General features: G+C 41.8%; 2 protein-coding genes across 3 annotated transcripts in view; both read left to right on the top strand.

Moving 5' to 3' along the window:
• snx13 (sorting nexin 13) overlaps positions 1 to 19,451 on the top strand; it is a 206,041-nt gene that overhangs the window by 171,829 nt on the left and 14,761 nt on the right. The gene's annotated exons all lie outside the window — the stretch shown is intronic.
• Positions 1 to 19,451, top strand: part of LOC132900497 (serine/threonine-protein phosphatase 6 regulatory ankyrin repeat subunit A-like) — a 195,131-nt gene that overhangs the window by 29,002 nt on the left and 146,678 nt on the right. The window contains exon 1 of one of the 2 annotated variants that reach the window (XM_060942621.1): positions 3,165 to 3,329. The exons of the other annotated variant lie outside the window; for it this stretch is intronic. Coding sequence (XP_060798604.1) covers positions 3,186 to 3,329 — 144 coding nt within the window. The 5' untranslated portion in view covers positions 3,165 to 3,185. Of the gene's footprint in view, positions 1 to 3,164; positions 3,330 to 19,451 lie in introns of those variants that run through there. 2 annotated transcript variants of the gene reach the window in all.

Here is a 19,451-nt window from a genome sequence, read left to right on the forward strand (position 1 = left end):
TTAACTTGAGATAAGTGGGCTTTTCCATCATTGTTTTTTTTATTTTTCATGTATCAAGAAAATTTGACATATTGACATGTAAATTAAACACACATCACACAATAATATATTTTAACATATTAAATGCATTTCTTATTTCTTATCTATTCAGCACATCAGCTTAAATGAACAAGAAAACATCCTAGATGTGCTAAAACAAATGTTTGCTTCAAAGAAGAAAAAATTAATTTAATTAACAAATACGCAATGCCCTTCAGTGTGTTAGTCCACAAGCCCTGGTCTACAGGACTTTCCAGGTGTTTTTATATTCTGGCATTTGAGGTCTGCATTGCCTCCTTGGTTGTGTTACAGAGTGATTGCTGAGGACACTTCTGAAAACACTGAAATAGTGTCGTTTGTTTTCGTTTCATGATTTCGCAAGCTTGACTGAATGCTAGATAATGCCGCGTGGTCTGTCATGACTGAATAAGCACTGTTGCTTAGCAACTAGACCCCTTCGCATGTTTGTAAACAAACCGACCGTTGCTAGGATGCGCGCGCAGCCTGGACTCAAACAATGGCGCTGCTCATAGACCGGCATTATGAGCTGTCAGATTATGCAAAACAATTGTCGTTACAAGATCGAGAATGCTACATAAATAAGTTAACTCTAACAAGTGGACATCGCCTACCAGATCCGTATTTAATTAAAGAGTGGACGGACGATGTTAGTAAGTTCCCTGGTATACAATGGCCAGATATATACTCGTACCTTATTGACAAGACTTCAGTGTACACCCACGAAAAACTTCGTGCCTACATCATCCAACATATCCACAATGATAGTGTAAAGAGTGCAGCTAAGAGAAATCAGAGCGCGTAAAAAGCGAGCGGCAGAGAGCAGAAATGAAACTGAACGGGGCGGGAGCTAGGTTAGAGCAGTCAACGTAAGTTGGCATTTAGAGTGAGGCCACACAATTTTACCTTTCCATCCTTGCTTTAAAATTGTGATTTTCAGCATACACAAATAATGATGGCACAAAATCTGGACTGCTTGAGTCAAGCGAGACCTCTCCTACAAACAAAATTGCATGCAAAGCTAAGTTAACATGCTAACAATATTCATTACATTGTGTAACTATGACCCAGCTAATCAGACAAACGTTACCAAAGTATTTTGCTACATCAATAAAGGAAGACTAGAAAGAATAAAAAAGAAAGATTTAATAAATAGCCTGATCTTACCTGTGATGAAGTGGGCGCTGCAAACCCGCGCATTTTTGATAGCGCTTTCATCCCAGTCTACACGTTTGATGGCTTGTAGCCATAGACGTCGGCGATTTTTTTTGGAATGGGTGAGATCCTGCTGGAATTCTGTACATTTTAACCCCATCACTGCTACGATTCTGACACCCGACAACACAACAACTAGACATTTCTTCCAAATCTTTCTTCTCGTCTTTACCGTCGCTGAGTCTTTTTTGGGTCCAGGTTGCGCGCGCAATCTACTCTTACTTATTAATGACGTTTACTGCGAAGGGGTCTACAGACGGCTGGCTTGACTGGCATAGCAACAGTTGCTATGGGGAGCGGAGCTCCCGGAAGGGTCAATTCTCTGCTCTTGGATCAACTCGCAACGGCTTGAGTGCTGAGTCGGGCTCTGTCAGCGTCTAATAAATGAAGCCCATAGGATTTGAATTGAAGAGGCGCTTGTAGCGCTCAAGCGCGTTTGGTGAACACAGGCATCTAGGAATGGAACTGTGGAACATTCATCTGACAATGTTGACGTTGGTTTGGCCAGTTCAAATAACGAATATATTTTTCGGTAGGCGTATGCGCATACGCAAATCACTGAGCTCTTCAGTGAGTATACGGAAATCGTTGAGCTTTTCCAGTGGGCATACGGCGTATACCTGCGTATCACGTAGACTACACCACTGATAAACGGGTATCTATTCATACAGTGAGATCGCCAAAGTTTAATAAACTGAAAATGCAATAACTGTAATTTTGAAGTAGATGATGTATAGGACATGTGTCGCTTGTGTCTTGTGACTTATTGTAAAAATGATATGATATAAAGGGTTCAAAATCGCATAGTTACAAATATAATAGTAACTTCATATGATAATATTAACCACTGGTTATTTCAGAGAGGAAAAAAATGGGGACACTATTGCTTCCATTCGGGACAATACAACACAGAATTCGGGACCACTGGGGGACACAAAGAAAAAAAGTTAATTTCGAGCCCTGCCCGTGATATGCACTTTAAAGGTGTCTTATCCTGCACCCCTCTCTCTCTCTCTCTCTCTCTCTCTCTCTCTCTCTCTCTCTCTCTGCCATATCGTGTTTCATTGCTGTACTCGCACTCTCACTGGGACTACTAACTGCAGCTCCTGCGATTCATTAACAAAATAACCCGAAGGGTAGAAACGGTTTTGTCTGAGTGTCTGGGTCATGGTTGGTCTCTCTCTCTCTGTGTTGTAATTCCTTCCTGTTTCTTTTATAAGCTCCTTGTTTACATCCCCATCCTTACCGGTTTGTTTTGTTTTTTTTTAAAGCATTTTCTCTTTCTCTTTCTGCATCCTATCAGGGTTCTCTCTCTCTCTCTCTCTCTCTCTCTCTCTCTCTCTCTCGCTTTCATTTTCTCTGAGAGTCTTTGGTACGCTGGAGGATTAGAATTGCAGTGGGGGCTGGCTGTGTTGGCTGGAACTGAAAAAAGGCTGGTTTCAGCAGGCTGCCATGCGGCATGAATGGACAGACAGAGAGAGAGAGAGAGAGAGAGAGAGACACGGACGAGAGCTCACAGCTCAGCTTTGTCCTCACTAATCAGCAGCGGTGAGCCCCGGCGCTGCCTCTCAGACTCCAAGGTTAACTAAATGAGGCTTTTATGGTAATCCACGCGACGAGAGCAGTTCGTAATGCCCTCCAGGCAGACTGGATCACTGCAGCTCCATCTGCTTTAGCATCAAGGAATCCCTGACTCGCCACGCTACGCTAGTATGTGTATCAGACAGTGATGACGACGGGACGGTAGCGGATTCGGACTCGCCAGAACCACAGTCAGCCCGGGATCCGAACAGATCGTTTGTCCTGCATGCCGGAGTAACCTGAATTCAGAGGGATTTTTATCGATCAGCGTGTGGACGTGGATGTGGACGGGGACAGGGGTGGGGGGGGGTCGCGTTTTTTCCGAAGCACCTATGAGGTCAGAGCGAATGAGCCGCGTGTGTATCGTGGTCCTGGAGGAGGTGGAGGACGACGAGCCCTCCCCTCTGCATTCCAAGACAGCGCAGGATCGCGTTTCCCAGCATTCACCTCTCGAAGTCGACGCTCAGGAAGAAAAGGTGAGGATGAGACTGAAAGGCGAGCGATCTGCTTGCTTCCTCTCGATGAATTTGAAAGGTCTGCTAGCTGTCCGTGTCGGTGATGTGCTTGAGAAGAGAGAGGGCATAATTACTGCATTGCCGTTTCTCGTTCTGCTTTTGTTTGCAAATAATAATCCGATTTGATTCCAGCGTAACCTTTTTTTGAATCCTGTCAGTATCGCAATCAGAATATTTGCATGCGTGCCACACGTATTCGGCTGTATGTGTCCCGGTCCATGCAAAGCAAAACAAAACACCGGATGGATCTCTGAGGGAAGTGATCTATTTTAAAATGCTTTTAAAATACTTGTGGGTTTGGACGGAAAAAGCGAGAGCTAATATCTGGACGCAGAATGATTCGGCTGTTCGGTAAGGACGCTTGGAGGACGTTCTGCTAAATTAAAACTTGTTAAAACACAACCAGAACATCACGTGGAAACGGTGACCTTGTGAAGGCTGCTGTAGATGCCGAAAGACTCTTCACTCAGAAGGGCAACGTTAGTGAAATGTGATTCGTCTTTATCTGGAGATGCTCCGTGTTTTTTTTTTCAGCGTCTGTACAGAGCTAAACGTATAAATCCTCAACCGGTTCATCACCATGAGGCACAGGCTGAAGGGGTATACAGTATCATTGCTATAATAATAATAATAATAATAATAATCTCCTAGATTTGATCAAACTGCCAATAGTACTTTTTTAAAAAGGTGATTTTATATAATGTGTACAAAAATACATGTATTTTTTTTCTGTTTACGAAAAGCATTTATATTTTTACAAAAATATATAACTATTTTAAATATCTTATTAAAATGTATATTTTCAAATCATGTTGAAATATGTTAGACAAGATAAGTCTCCTAATCAAATAAGAGAGATTTATTTAGAAAGGTAACTAAATGCTTTAAATAGCTTATTAAAATATATAAATGTTTCACATAAAATTATTTAAATATTTTAGTCTTGTACAATTTAAAAAAATTACAAAAAATTTTGATATAAAAAAATTCACTGTATATTACTAAATATTTTAAATATCTTCCTTAAAAAGATTAAATATGTGATTAGACTAAACATTTTTGTGTCAAATAAGCAAAAATGTTATTTTAAATATAAAATAAACTAAATATTAAAATGCATATAAATATTTCAAATAATATTTACATTTTAAAGACTGCATAATTTATTCTACACATCTTATTAAAATGGTTCAGTATTTCACATAAAAACGTAAATATTTTAAAGACGCTATACGTTTTTACGTTAAATAAGAAAAAAACGTCCGAGTAAGGACGTTTAGAGGACGTTTTGCTGAATTAAAACGTGTTGAAACACACGGAGTGTGCGCAGAATATATTTTAAAAAAGTATAGGCTACAACTGCGCTGCTGAATTCTCAATTCCGATTGGTCGGAAGGTGCTGATTAATTTTCTCTCACTGCAGCTCTGATAGTAGTTCCAGTTGCAAGGCAAAGCACAGGTTTATATTCATGCGCTTCTTCGAATACTTTGTTGTTTCTGTAGCAACAACTTCCACAGGAACTTGTGTAGAGGCAGGGTCATCATCATCATCTCCTCTCTTCGCACCGGTAGGTGTATAAGGCTTTCACACTTGTTTTCCACTCCTCCCTGTCTTTAGCTGTGATCCAGCTTTTCCATCCAGCCGTGTTCCTCTCCTTCACCACAGTTCTTCTCCACGTTGTCTTTGGGCTTCCTCTCGCTCTGTGCCCAAAGCGGTCATGCAACCACTCTCCCTGTCAGCTCTGAAGATGTGACCAATCCAATTCCATCTCCTACGGCGTATTTCACTACTGATGTTCTCGATACCCGCTAGTTCTTCCGCCTTCTTATTAGAGACCTTTTCCCACCATCTTATCCGAAGTATCCATCTAAGATGCAAGGCAGGGTATCGTCTAGAAATTGAGAGAAGGGTGTCTGATGGGCGAACGAAGAACCGCTCGGGGGGGTCCGGGGGCATGCTTCTCTGGGAAAATTTGAAATATTGAAGCAAATTTGGGGCCCTTCGGTGCAGTCTTGGCATAAGCAGTTGGGAAAAGCTCTTCAAATTAGCGAATTTCTGAAAACGGAATCCGTCAACTCAAATCATTTCAAGAAATGTTATTTACTAGTTGGGAGGTCCGTATCATGAAATACCATGACTGAGGTCTTGAAAGTATTCAAGGCCTGTAAAATACTTGCAAAATATGTATGAAATTTCCTTCCAGATGTTTGTGTGCTTGGCTTTCTCAGTTCCCCTCTGTAGTACGCTGCCTGACTCTGTAACATAACTACATACGCTATGGCGTGGTCTGGCTCAGCCAATCAGAGTGCGAGAATCAATTAACAAATATGTCGCCTCCGGTCATGACCTGAATCGAAGATGGAATAATTGGATTTACAGCAAATTATGGACAGCGGAGACAATATAAATCGCTTGAACATTGAAAGGCAAGGTTTTTTTTTTTTTTTTCTAGGCTCGAGTAGCCGGTACAGACCACCGGTCGCCGGGGCTTCTGGACATCTCTGATTAGAGATCACACACGCCTTAGAGATTTCACACACAGCTGAAGCTGGCTGTCGTGTAAAATAAGGACTGTGGTTGGTTGCCTTGCCGTGTGCTGGCCAGTGGGAGTGCGCTATCTGTTCTGAGCAGCAAATCACATCCCGCCTCAGAAGTAAGGGAGAGCAAACATTGTCCCGGAGAAACATGCACATGGGATGCAGATTTATTGTTGTTTGGGGTCCCCACTCATCCACTGGTGTTTATTTTGATCTGCCAGTGCAACTAACTTTGCTCGTCTTTGTTTCATCATCATTTTCTCTAATAGGGATTTTGAAGCCTGTCGTTGCAGAAAATTACCCATCGACTTCTAGTATCAGCCGTCGAAAAGACGGGTCTCCAGAGAACACCCTGTATAGAGGATGCTCCGCGTAAATGTATTCAAAATCACGTGTAACTGTAGATGCGGTGAGGTTTTCAGTAAGGAGGTGTTGGACGTTTATGGAAGGAGTCTCCAGTGTCGGAGTTTTGCGGTAAACATGGTTTTCCCCAAAGCGTTTTAGCGTATCGGGCCTGATGCACTCGTTCTGCCTGCCGACACGCTTGGTCGCTTTAGTTAAAATCCAATACGCGTAGATTTATACCGATACATTAAATTTCCTACCCACAAGTAACTAGATACATACAGTGGTGCTTGAAAGTTTGTGAACCCTTTAGAATTTTCTATATTTCTGCATAAATATGACCTAAAACAACATCAGATTTTCACACAAGTCCTAAAAGTAGATAAAGAGAACCCAGTTAAACAAATGAGATGAAAAATATTATACTTGGTCATTTATTTATGGAGGAAAATGATCCAATATTACATATCTGTGAGTGGGAAAAGTATGTGACCCTTTGCTTTCAGTATCTGGTGTGACCCCCTTGTGCAGCGATAACTGCAACTAAACGTTTCCGGTAACTGTTGATCAGTCCTGCACGCCGGCTTGGAGGAATTTTAGCCCATTCCTCCGTACAGAACAGCTTCAACTCTGGGATGTTGGTGGGTTTCCTCACATGAACTGCTCACTTCAGGTCCTTCCACAACATTTCCATTGGATTAAGGTCAGGACTTTGACTTGGCCATTCCAAAACATTAACTTTATTCTTCTTTAACCATTCTTTGGTAGAACAACGTGTGTGCTTAGGGTCGTTGTCTTGCTGCATGACCCACCTTCTCTTGAGATTCAGTTCATGGACAGATGTCTTGACATTTTCCTTTAGAATTTGCTGGTAGAATTCAGATTTCATTGTTCCATCAATGATGGCAAGCCATCCTGGCCCAGATGCAGCAAAACAGGCCCAAACCATGATACCACAACCACCATGTTTCACAGATGGGATAAGGTTCTTATGCTGGAATGCAGTGTTTTCCTTTCTCCAAACATAATGCTTCTCATTTAAACCAAAAAGTTCTATTTTGGTCTCATCCATCCACAAAACATTTTTCCAATAGCCTTCTGGCTTGTCCACATGATCTTTAGCAAACTGCAGATGAGCAGCAATGTTCGTTTTGGAGAGCAGTGGCTTTCTCCTTGCAACCCTGCCATGCACACCATTGTTGTTCAGTGTTCTCCTGATGGTGGACTCATGAACATTAACCAATGTGAGAGAGGCCTTCAGTTGCTTAGAAGTTACCCTGGGGTCCTTTGTGACCTCGCCGACTATTACACACCTTGCTCTTGGAGTGATCTTTGTTGGTCGACCACTCCTGGGGAGGATAACAATGGTCTTGAATTTCCTCCATTTGTACACAATCTGTCTGACTGTGGATTGGTGGAGTCCAAACTCTTTAGAGATGGTTTTGTAACCTTTTCCAGTCTGATGAGCATCAACAATGCTTTTTCTGAGGTCCTCAGAAATCTCCTTTGTTTGTGCCGTGATACACTTCCACAAACACGTGTTGTGAAGATCAGACTTTGATAGATCCCTGTTCTTTAAATAAAACAGGGTGCCCACTCACACCTGATTGTCATCCCATTGATTGAAAACACCTGACTCTAATTTCACCTTCAAATGAACTGCTAATCCTAGAGGTTCACATACTTTTGCCACTCACAGATATGTAATATTGGATCATTTTCCTCAATAAATAAATGACCAAGTATCATATTTTTGTCTCCTTTGTTTAACTGGGTTCTCTTTATCTACTTTTAGGACTTGTGTGAAAATCTGATGATGTTTTAGGTCATATTTATGCAGAAATATAGAAAATTCTAAAGGGTTCACAAACTTTCAAGCACCGCTGTAGGAGAGCAAATAACAGATCCATTTACATATTGATTGATATTTGTGTTAAACAAGCAGTCTTTTTTTCCACTGTTTGTGTTGATTTTGCCAAAGTATTATGTCCGCGTGGTATGATGTAAACAAACTGTAATCTGTTGGCTGTGTCAAGATCACGTGTTCAAACCGTCCAATAAAAATATCAAAAGAAAATGTCAGACATCCCGGAAGTTTCCGATTCATTATAAGCGATCTCATTGGCTGTCGATGTTGTCCCCTACTAGACGGACAAAGCCGACTGATTTTAGTAAGCTAGGAGAAGACTTGGACAATTTGATCCACATCAGCATGGATGACAGCGAGACGGACTATGAGAGGGCTGCCCAACATTGGGCCAAGCAAAAGCCGAGGAGAATTAATCTGCTTTAAAGGAGTAGAAAACTTAATTCATTAGTTTGGGTTTGCAGAAAGATTATGTACTTAAACACTCTCACAAAGTGAAGTTGTCCAAATGTGTCAAATATAGCATCATTTCAAATAATAATCATAAGCATTTTTGGCAGTGTGATGTCACTGGGATCCATTTAACAAAAGGCGGCTCCGGATTATTCTTTCGTTAAAGGCTCACAGTGACATCACGCTGCCAAATACGCTTCTCATTATTATTTGAAATTATGCTACATTTGACACTTAAATTCTCTTCATGAACGTGTTTATAAGTACATAATCTTTCTGCAAACTTAAATGCATGAATTAAGTTCTCTTTTCCTTTAAAGGGATAGTTTGGGATTTTTGACATGAATCTGTATGGCATCCCCATCAATAGTGTCGTGCAAACACACTGACTTACCCCCGACAGCATCCTGTGAGTCCAGTTTTGGTCCAGACGAAAGTAGTCCGGCAAGTTTGTTGGGGTCACAAAAGTAAAACGTTTTTCGTCTCAAAACAGTACGTGTTCAAAAGAGTGAGATATTTGCATCACAAAACCGTTGCCAAATAAAAAGTCAGACCTCGAAATCGCTTGGTACTATTTTCTCTCCCTTCTTATCACTGCGCGCTGCCGCCAGGTGACAGCGAAACGCAGACCCACTAAGCTGGTGGGAGACCAAGGCTGCACTCTATTCACGGCTTACACACGTGATGGCACGGAGGATGTGTATAGTGGCAGCATCTGTCCCCCCAGAGAGGATCTTTTCAAAAGCAGGACAGATTATAACTGAGAGGAGAAATAGAATCAGGATTAACTAGTTAATTGCAGCAATTAAAGGAATAGGTAGGAAAAGGAAGGCGCAAAGACACCGCGCAGCGCCTGAAAACGGGTTTTCAGGCGCTGCGCACCCGTTTTCAGGCGCTGCGCGGTGTCTTTGCGCCTGCAGCGGTGCTTTGCCTGTGCTGTGGCTGAAAATAGTTCCAGATATAAATTGGTCTAGTAAATCCCTTCGTGTTAATTTGCATTGGTATGTGTACTCGATGTGAATGTACAAGTCATGAGAAATAATTATAAAAAATCTTCCGAAAGAGCCGGCTCCTTATAGTAAAAAGAGCCGAAATTCCCATCACTAGTAAACAATGAATGAAACAGCCGTGGCTGTCACCTGGCGGCAGCGCACAGTGATAAGAAGGGAGAGAAAATAGTGCCAAGCGATTTCGAGGTCTGACTTTTTATTTGGTAACGGTTTTGTGATGCAAATATATCACTCTTTTGAACACATATTGTTTTGAGACGAAAAACGTTTTACTTTCGTGACCCCAACAAACTTGCCGGACTACTTTCGTCTGGACCAAAACTGGACAAGAACTGGACTCACAGGATGCTGTCGGGGGGTAAGTCAGTGTGTTTGCACGACACTATTGATGGGGATGCCATACAGATTCATGTCAAAAATCCCAAACTATCCCTTTAAATATGTTTTAATCTTAATCTAGTCCATTTAATAAAGTGCCAAATTTAAACTTTATAATATGCAGTTGCCTTGCTTTTTCTTTTCAGTGTATCTTAGTTCTACATATATTACGGTAATTGCATCGGAAACATTCTAAATCACTACAGTTAGGCCAAACAAAATAATATATGTGTTGCCGGTTACCCGACCGACCCTGTAAAAACACTGCGACCCTTCAACTGTTTATGACCATGATAAACTCTTTGTCGCGCCCTACCCTACCTGCTTGGCAGCCACCTGGCGAGTCAAACAAGAGCCGCTAGGGCGTGTCATATAAACCACTCGGTATTTGCCGAAAGACACGAGGCCCGTCAGGAGTAAATTGACAACCAACACGCACCTCCCTCTACCCCAGCCCTTTCAAACCAGCACGGGCACGGCCTGGTAGGACGCTGCCTCGGCCAGTCATTCGCCACCGTGCAAGCGCTGCTCAGTAACTTAAGTTTTGATTTGATCCATGGCTCCAGCCCACCTTCAAACGTCTATAACTCGGACACCGAAGGTCGCAGCAAAGCCAAATTTCGTAGGCATTTCTAGACAGGGGTCACCGTTAGATGCAATCGAATACATAGCTGAACAACGCTGCGTATTCTTGCTAGTGTTACAATGATGATTATCTTAGATTTTTAAGTAGAAAAACTGGCCACCCTTGTGTTCATGCCTCGAAGGGTCGGATGTAAATGACTGCTTGCACATGCGCAGTATATTTCATCGATTCTTCCGGGTGCCTATAAAATGGAGGTTCGCCTCGGAACAAAAAGCGACACAGTGGACAGAAATGTTTGCTTGTCAAATCAGCCTATTGCAATGCAAAAGAGATTCACAACAATTAAAAATATTTCCAAATGAAGAACTATAGAGTAACTACGACATTTGTTTCCTACAACAAATCACACAGTTCTGACATTCTGGGATCCGTTGCAAACGTTTAACCAGTATTTTGCAACAAAAGTTTTCAAAGGAAACTTCTCACTTTTTCCTACCTACCCTAGAAAATTTGTCGTAAACTTTTGGAATAAACATTTTTTTTCCCTACCTACCTACCCTATTTTGAAGAAACAGGAAACACATTATTTTGTTTGGCCTTATAGTAATACAGCAACTTATTTTAAGGTGGCAGGTCTTAGGTTCAGATCCCTTTGTGATCAACAGGAGGTCATGATGATCGATTCTCTTCACTGGGTTGCATAAGATGGAGCAAACCACTGTTCATATTAGCCTGGGCCCGCCCATCCTAAGTGTGACGCAACACGAGGGCCTGTTGCGAGCTTAGTCTGGCAAGGCAAGCTATCTCCAGCTCTTCCAAGCTCCCGAAAAATCGGGAGCCAATCAACTTTGAGCATCTCCAACGGCCCTGGGTAGAGGCGTGTTCAAGGCAGTGACGTAGTAGAACTGCAACCGGAAGCCATAGATTGTTTACAGAATCTATGCCGGAAGCGCTTCATTCACTAGAAACATTACGAACATGGAGCAAGTTCTCATTGAAAACGGAGCAAAGAGCAGCCCTGGAGGTATTTATCTTCCTGTTACTCAAGCAGTTTCCGTCGCGTCACATACGTCAGAGGAAAGAGTGATGTGATTGGTTTAAGCTTCGTCGCAGCCTTTTCTGGCTTCGACCAGTAGCAAACTGAGGCATTTCAGGGAGGCGGGTCAACCACGCCTTTGGGAAACGGTTGGGCTTAATATCTATGCCAGACCAAATGCTCGCAGAGCTTTGAAGTCGCGTTAGCCAGACTAGTTCATATTTTCATGCACGTTTTTGTTACAACACTACTCGATCATAGATAATTAAGGGATCCTCGAAGATTTTCAACCTACCGGTATCATATACTTAAGTAATCTACAACAAAACCGTTTAACTTGCATGTTGAACTTTAAGGTGAAATTTCAAATGTGTGTACATTTAATACTATTTAGGTCAGAAATCATTGAAACACTGGTAAAATCTACCCTATAATCATGTATCTAAAACCTTGGAGACCCTGAAAATGCACCTGAGAGCATTTATTTTCCAAAAATTTTCCCCCCGGACCCCTCTAGTTTCACTTTGTGCCGTTGGCGCTCAGTTGTCTGTGTATTATCATGCCAGAATTTAGGGCTTTAATTTTTTTTCTGGAGAAAACACTGGGTAAAGGTGTAGATGGAGAACTTCAGCATGATGATCAACAACGCAGGAGGTCGTCATTTCCCTATACCAGCGCTCCCGGTCGTGTTTTATTCCTTACAGATGGATATAGTCGAGAAGCACATTAACTTTGTTTTCAGTCACTCTCAGGATTTCCTTTTGAAAGCATCTTGGCCTTATTTTCTCAGTAAACATGGAAAATGTGTATTAAACTTGTTCTTTCCGGGCTTCCCACACACACACACGCGCACGCGCACCAGAAGGATTCCTTTCTTTATGACGGTGTTGCTGTGTGTTATTTCCAGAGCTGAAGCAGCCGTGTGTGTGTATGTGTGTGAGAGTGAGCACGTCCGTGCACCTGGCCTGCAGGAGTGTGAGGTGTACGGTCACGCTGTGGACAGCTGTTTCTCACCTTCTCATCAGTTTCACTCAGGGTTCAAGTGCTATTTATGTGTAACACACATTCCTGCTTTGTTCAGGGTTTAAAGGTTTAACGTTGGAGCTCTTCAACTTGAGTAAATATTACTTACTACACCACGTGTACTCATGAGTCACGTCAGTGACTCAGTTCAGTTAGTAACTGATTCTGGTGAGGCGCACTGAAACAGCTTTGCGGGGTGGTTTTTTTTGTGAACTGAAGATCTGGAGCATATCACCACTGATAAACATTCATCAGGCTCCACATGTCACTGGTTTAAAAAAAACAAAACCCACACAGCGGCATGTAAAAAAAAAAAAAAAAATTTCAAGCCTTAAAGGAGATACGCAGAACCTTTATTTTTTATAAATTTCTGAGTGGATAGTATCACCGGGGTGGCACGGTGGTGTAGTGGTTAGCGCTGTCGCCTCACAGCAAGAAGGTCCGGGTTCGAGCCCCGTGGCCGGCGAGGGCCTTTCTGTGTGGAGTTTGCATGTTCTCCCCGTGTCCGCATGGGTTTCCTCCGGGTGCTCCGGTTTCCCCCACAGTCCAAAGACATGCAGGTTAGGTTAACTGGTGACTCTAAATTGACCGTAGGTGTGAATGTGAGTGTGAATGGTTGTCTGTGTCTATGTATCAGCCCTGTGATGACCTGGCGACTTGTCCAGGGTGTACCCGCCTTTTGCCCGTAGTCAGCTGGGATAGGCTCCAGCTTGCCTGCGACCCTGTAGAACAGGATAAAGCAGCTAGAGATGATATGAGATGGTATCTCCATCCTTGACTCTTGTATGCTGCATGAATCAGAATTTAAAAAAGTATATTTCTGAGAGTTAAAATCGACCGCAAAGTCTGCATTTGAGCTGCTCCGCTGAGCCAGCCAGCCCTGAGTGCATGATGTCACAGCAGGAACCGGTTTTAAGGCCGAGACCATTTACAGCTATAGACCAAAGTCATATAAATAAAAATTTATGATGAAAGTAAGAAATACCGTTACTGACTTGCCCAACTAAGACTGATTTGACTTCATTGATTGTGGGTTGACCCTCATTAAAACAGGATGGGTGTTATAACTTATGCAACATACATGTACATGCATGCATTTTCACTGATAAAACGTAAGAAGCTAATTAAATAATCAGATGAACTGAGACGATCACATTCTGAAGCAAATTAAATAATCTTATACCGCTAACTTAAACACACAATACAAGTTACATGGATTAATCTAAATGCAGGTAAACATGTGGTGTTTTTTTTTTTTTTTTAATCCAAATGAGAGTCGGAGCTTACCCGTCTGTGTTCTCGCTTCTTGAAGGCCGATCTTGTGGCCGATTTGTTTTGAAACAATCTGACTTTCAGTTCTTTCGCTTCTTCCATGTAAGGGTGAGATGGCAGTGATATCCAGTGAAGAAATAAAGACGGCTGGCCAGTCCACTCATTCTCCACTTTTTCCATACTGAGTACTCCGCCATTACTGCTCGGCTCAGGCAATTACTAAAACCCGGGACGGAACGGGACGTCACCGGTTTTAGCAACAACCGCAGGGAGGTCACTGCCCAAGCGATATTATGTCCCGTTCCGTCCCGGGTTTTACCAACAACCCTCGGCTCACACTCCAGGAGAACTGGTGCAACTGAACTTACTTTCCTTTTTAAAAAAAAAAAAAAAATACTTGTATTTTTCTTTAATTGTTGGTACTGCACCCTCTTTCAATATGGGCTTATAGCCAACGCTCCAACAGATCAGAGGTTTCGTACGAGTCCTCAGTAAAATGTGCAGAGCAGAGGAGAGACCACTTCATAGGCGCCCAATGTGCCCGTGAACTTCTCGCAAAACGCATCCAAATCTTTGCAGTTTGAACATTCTTGGGCCATGAATGCAACGTAAATCCACCTTCTGTCGTGTTGCTGCACCATCCAAAAACACATCTACGTGGCATGGCGATAAATTAGCTCAAAATGGAGGATCGGAGTTGCAGTCGGCTCTGTGTTTTAGTATAGCGGAAATGGCGATGAGACCGATAGACTTCCTGCTGTGACGTCAAGGTCATTCACTCAGACCGCTACCTATATAAATCACGTTAATTGTAAAAATTACTATATTAGATTTATTGTTAACGCTTAAAACTATTCCTGTGCCATTCTAGAGGTCTCAAGGCATTTATAAACGAAAAGTGAGGCCATGGCTCTGCGTATATGCTTTAACTAGCTTTTATTATTGCCTTATTTTTACTGGCATGTTACATTTACTTTTCTTGAATTTACTGTACTTTCATCAGTTTTGTTGCTGTTATTTATCTGTTTATTTATTGATTGCATTTTTACTACTTGTCTATTTTACTAGGGCTGGGTGATGTGAGGGTATATCATCGTTATTGTGATAATTTGTTACAGTACACTTTTCCGAGATATTGTGATATGCCGTTTTTTATTAATTAAAAAAATGCAAATATACTGTACAGGTAATTTGATGTTAAAATGTTCTACTTAATCTATAAAATTGCAAAAGGTTACTTTTAAAATATTTTAAAATACTTTTTAAATTTCTAATTTTAAATATTTGTTTAAACTATTCAGAAGCAATCATAAAATGATTATTATACAAGTATTGCTAACAGTTTATCAAAGCTATAATGTATGATATAGCGTAGAAATGTTTTTTGTGAATTTTGTGTGGGTTTTTGGTTTTTTTTAAATATATAATCCCGGGGGCGGCACGGTGGTGTAGTGGTTAGCGCTGTCGCCTCACAGCAAGAAGGTCCGGGTTTGAGCCCCGTGGCCGGCGAGGGCCTTTCTGTGCGGAGTTTGCATGTTCTCCCCGTGTCCGCGTGGGTTTCCTCCGGGTGCTCCGGATTCCCCCACAGTCCAAAGACATGCAGGTTAGGTTAACTGGTGACTCTAAATTGAGCGTAGGTGTGAATGTGAGTGTGAATGGTTGTCTGTGTCTATGTGTCAGCCCTGTGATGACCTGGCGACTTGTCCAGGGTGTACCCCGCCTTTCGCCCGTAGTCAGCTGGGATAGGCTCCAGCTTGCCTGCAACCCTGTAGAACAGGATAAAGCGACTACAGATGATGAGATGAGATGAGATATAATCCCGGAATTTTATAATTATTTACTACGACTTATTTGTGAATTTGTTACGCTGTAAAATAACCGATTTTCTGTGAACATGCGAAAAAAGATAGCTTTTTCAAAATAGCAACTGATGATATCTGAACTAAATAAAAAGGTGCAGGATCTAATTTCCCATCATGAGATAGGCTAATTGTATAACAAATCTCAAACTATTTCTCAATATTTTTACTAATTCTGAGCTTTAAGTCGTCTTAATCTATTGCAGATCATTTCTCCTTTTTAGAGGGAAAAAAAAAGTTTTGCTTAAAATGAAATAAATGCTTGACGTAAGCAAAATGATCTGGGAATAGAATAACAGTTTCACTTTTAAGGTAAATATATCGAGAAATGTACTTAACACGCTAGCAGAGAGAAACGTTAGTTGAATTTTTTTTTTTTTTTAAATATTCAAGATACTTTACTTGAAACGAGGATAATTTTTTTTCAGTATAGTTAAGCAGGAACTGAGCGTCTGAGTTTGTTGGGTCATGATGATGCAGCACAGAGATGGTACCGTCATAGTTTCCTTCTTTGTATCGTGGTTCCCATGGCGACAAACCCCACATGCTCATGTTTTGTTTTTGGTTTGTGTTCTCATCCCGTCTCTGTTCCTGTGTGTAATTGGTTTGTTGCCTGATTTTGTGGTCACCTGTTCTGTGTTTAGTTCTGATTAGATTGTCTCCTTCCACCCTGCTGTCTTGGTGTCCTTTTGTGAAACTTTATCTTGTGTTTGTATCAGTTCACTCCAAGACTTTGTACCCCCCGCAGGGGTGATAGCGTTCTGGCGCTGCGCCGGATTTCCGGCGTACCGTGGCTGGGGGGAAAAAAAAAAATCTAGTTCGCCCATCATTCTGAGATGCGCAGATAGACAGTAAAGGGAATTCGGAATTCCCTTTACTGTCTATCTGCGCATCTCAGAATGACACAGGACAATAGGCGAACTAGATTTATTTATTTTTTTTTTTCCCCAGCCACGGTACGCCGGAAATCCGGCGCGGCGCCGGAACGCCATCACCCCTGCCCCCGAGTCAGACTTCCAGTTTCATGTTTACTGCTTTCTATTTCTACTTCTGTTTGTGTTTACATTAAAGGGCACATCTTGGGTAAATTCAGGAGCAAGATCAATGTAATTGTCCTATTTTATATTAAACTTTTGGTCAAATATCTGTCACATTTTGTGCAATTTTTTTTACCTTGCTCAATACCAGAAAAATTCAGTTGAAATCAAGCCATTTGATGCGAATTGGTCTGCCTCTGAAAAAACTTGGCATTTGGATTTCCCGGCAAACGTTGATTTTTGCGACGTCGCGTGCAGGACGCCTCCCTCTGAATCCTACGTCAGTGCTGGTTTGTTTATGAGAAAACGACCTGGTGGTTTTCTGCAAATTTCTTCAACGTTATCACGTAATTATTAAAATGATTAACAGATGTATCGTAGGAGGGTGTAGCAACACCAATCTTGATGGGATTAGTACTCATCGTTTCCCAAAAGACCGGACAATGAGAGAGTAATGGGAATGTGAGGCACCCGGAAAAACTGGCAACATGCAACAGACCACAGCGTCATATACAGGGCTCACTTCATAAAGCCCAACAACTTTGAGAACTATTTGCAGTAGGAAATGGGCTTCAAGAAGCAACTCGATCTGAAAAAAGACGCAGTTCCATCTGTCAGAATGCCCAAAGCAACACCGTCTCCATTTGTGTCAGCGTCACCAAAGGAGCCATCCGTGTTTGTCTCCCCTGACAGAAGGCGAAGTGTCGCATCCACTGAGGCCCTCCCTCGAAGCCAAGGACCAAGCAGAGCCGAGAAAAAGACCAAGAAAATCAGCAATTCACAAGTCGTATGTTGCCAGGGCAAGAAATAAGAGAAACTATACTCTAAATTAGGTGTTCCTGTGTTTGTCTCTCAGCCTGCTGGCGGATCGGCACGTGACGTCACGAATCTGGATCAATCTGGCTCCAGAATCCCTTGGGATTTTTCCAGATGCGTTTTGGTTTTTTTTTTATTTTTTTTCTGCTATAGACAGATGGCCTTGTGCAAAATTACCTTTCTGGATGAGTGTGTAAAGGGGCATACTTTCATATAAAAAAAAAAAAACACAAAATTGGTCCAGGATATACACTTTAGTGACAAACCTGAAATAAGTCTGATTATAGTTTGAAATAAAGTGCTGAGTTTACACACACACTTCACCTTGACCTGCCTGTGACAATTCGTCAGAGGCACAAGAGCATTAAAATGTGAGGATCATCTTGTCAAGATACAGAACTAAATTTGATTTGTATTTACGCAGTGTGCTGAAATCTTCAGTACTCGCATAATAGTAGCTTGTTTAGTGAAGATGGAACTACACAAGTATTTATAGCATTTAGCAATTATTCTCCGAAGGTGAGGTGAGTATCGGTGAGTAATAAGCAATGTTTCCCACAGAAGTTTTGGAGACTATGGGGAGGGGGCGTGGCGTGCGTGGCGCACGTGTCCAGTTGAATTGCATGGGTGCGCAGGGGGTTGTTTAGCGCGTGGCGCTCGTGTCCGATTGAATTGCAGGGGTGCGCGGGGGTTGTTTAGCCTACTAATACTACTAAACTAAGACTAACAAAGAACAAATTCGTTGGTATTGGTTATGCACCTTGTATTTTATTTTAGCATGTTGCTACAGAGGGCAGTCCTACAAGAAGAACATGTTACAGATAGCAACTAGGGATCGACCGATATGTTTTTTTCAGGGCCGATACCGATTATTATGGAATTGGGATGCTGATAACCAATATGTGCAACCGATAAATGTAAACATTATAATTCACATGAAATGAAACATAGCACACACTGACGCAGACCTTCATATCCATGAAATGTATGTTTAATTGTAAAATTGAACATGAAATTTTGTGCAGGGAGATGCCAGCAGCATTTGTACAATAAAGTCAAACATTAGTTAGAATAAAATAATAATAAAATATTCACCAATAAAAAAAATAAATCGCTCCCTACTATATTACAGCTCACCATTTTCAGTAGAAAATAAATGAAAATACACTCTGGATTCTTTTACACTAAGAACTAAGTAAGACTTACCAACTTCAAGTAGTTTTTAAATAACGAATCAAGTGTAGGGAGCTGCCTGCAGCATTTTTTAAAAAGTAAAATCAAACATAAAGTAGGCTATCACTCCCTATTATGTAACAACTTAACAAGTAACCATCTACATTCTAATGCTTTTAATGCCCAAGCCTAATATTCCCAATTTAGGAGGATTATATTGTAGTGAAGGAAGCATTACATGTAGTTTCAGCGAGACTAGTTGGTTGTAGGCTAATTCAAGTACGTCCTTCTGTAAGCTAAGTTTGCCTGGCTACACAGATGCAAATGGACAATTTTAACGAGTAGTAGATGAAGAATGTAAACATATAATGATGTTGTGCTTTTGCAACTTGTGTGTTTGTGACTTATTGCGGCAAAAGCAGCGTGTCCTTACCTTGAAGTGGGATCTGCTTCTGCCCGAGTGCCCGTATGGCCGCCTTGAAACAGTTCACAGCGTTTAGCTACGCGTGTTGATTGGCTGTATCCCTTGTGCCGCTTCTGCCCGAGTGCCCGTATGGCCGCCTTGAAACAGTTCACAGCGTTTAGCTACGCGTGTTGATTGGCTGTATCCCTTGTGCCGCTTCTGCCCGAGTGCCCGTACGGCCACCTTGAAACAGTTCACAGCGTTTAGCTACGCATGTTGATTGGGTG

The sequence above is a fragment of the Neoarius graeffei genome, chromosome 16 (genome assembly GCF_027579695.1).
Source record: "Neoarius graeffei isolate fNeoGra1 chromosome 16, fNeoGra1.pri, whole genome shotgun sequence".
Lineage (NCBI taxonomy): Eukaryota > Metazoa > Chordata > Actinopteri > Siluriformes > Ariidae > Neoarius > Neoarius graeffei.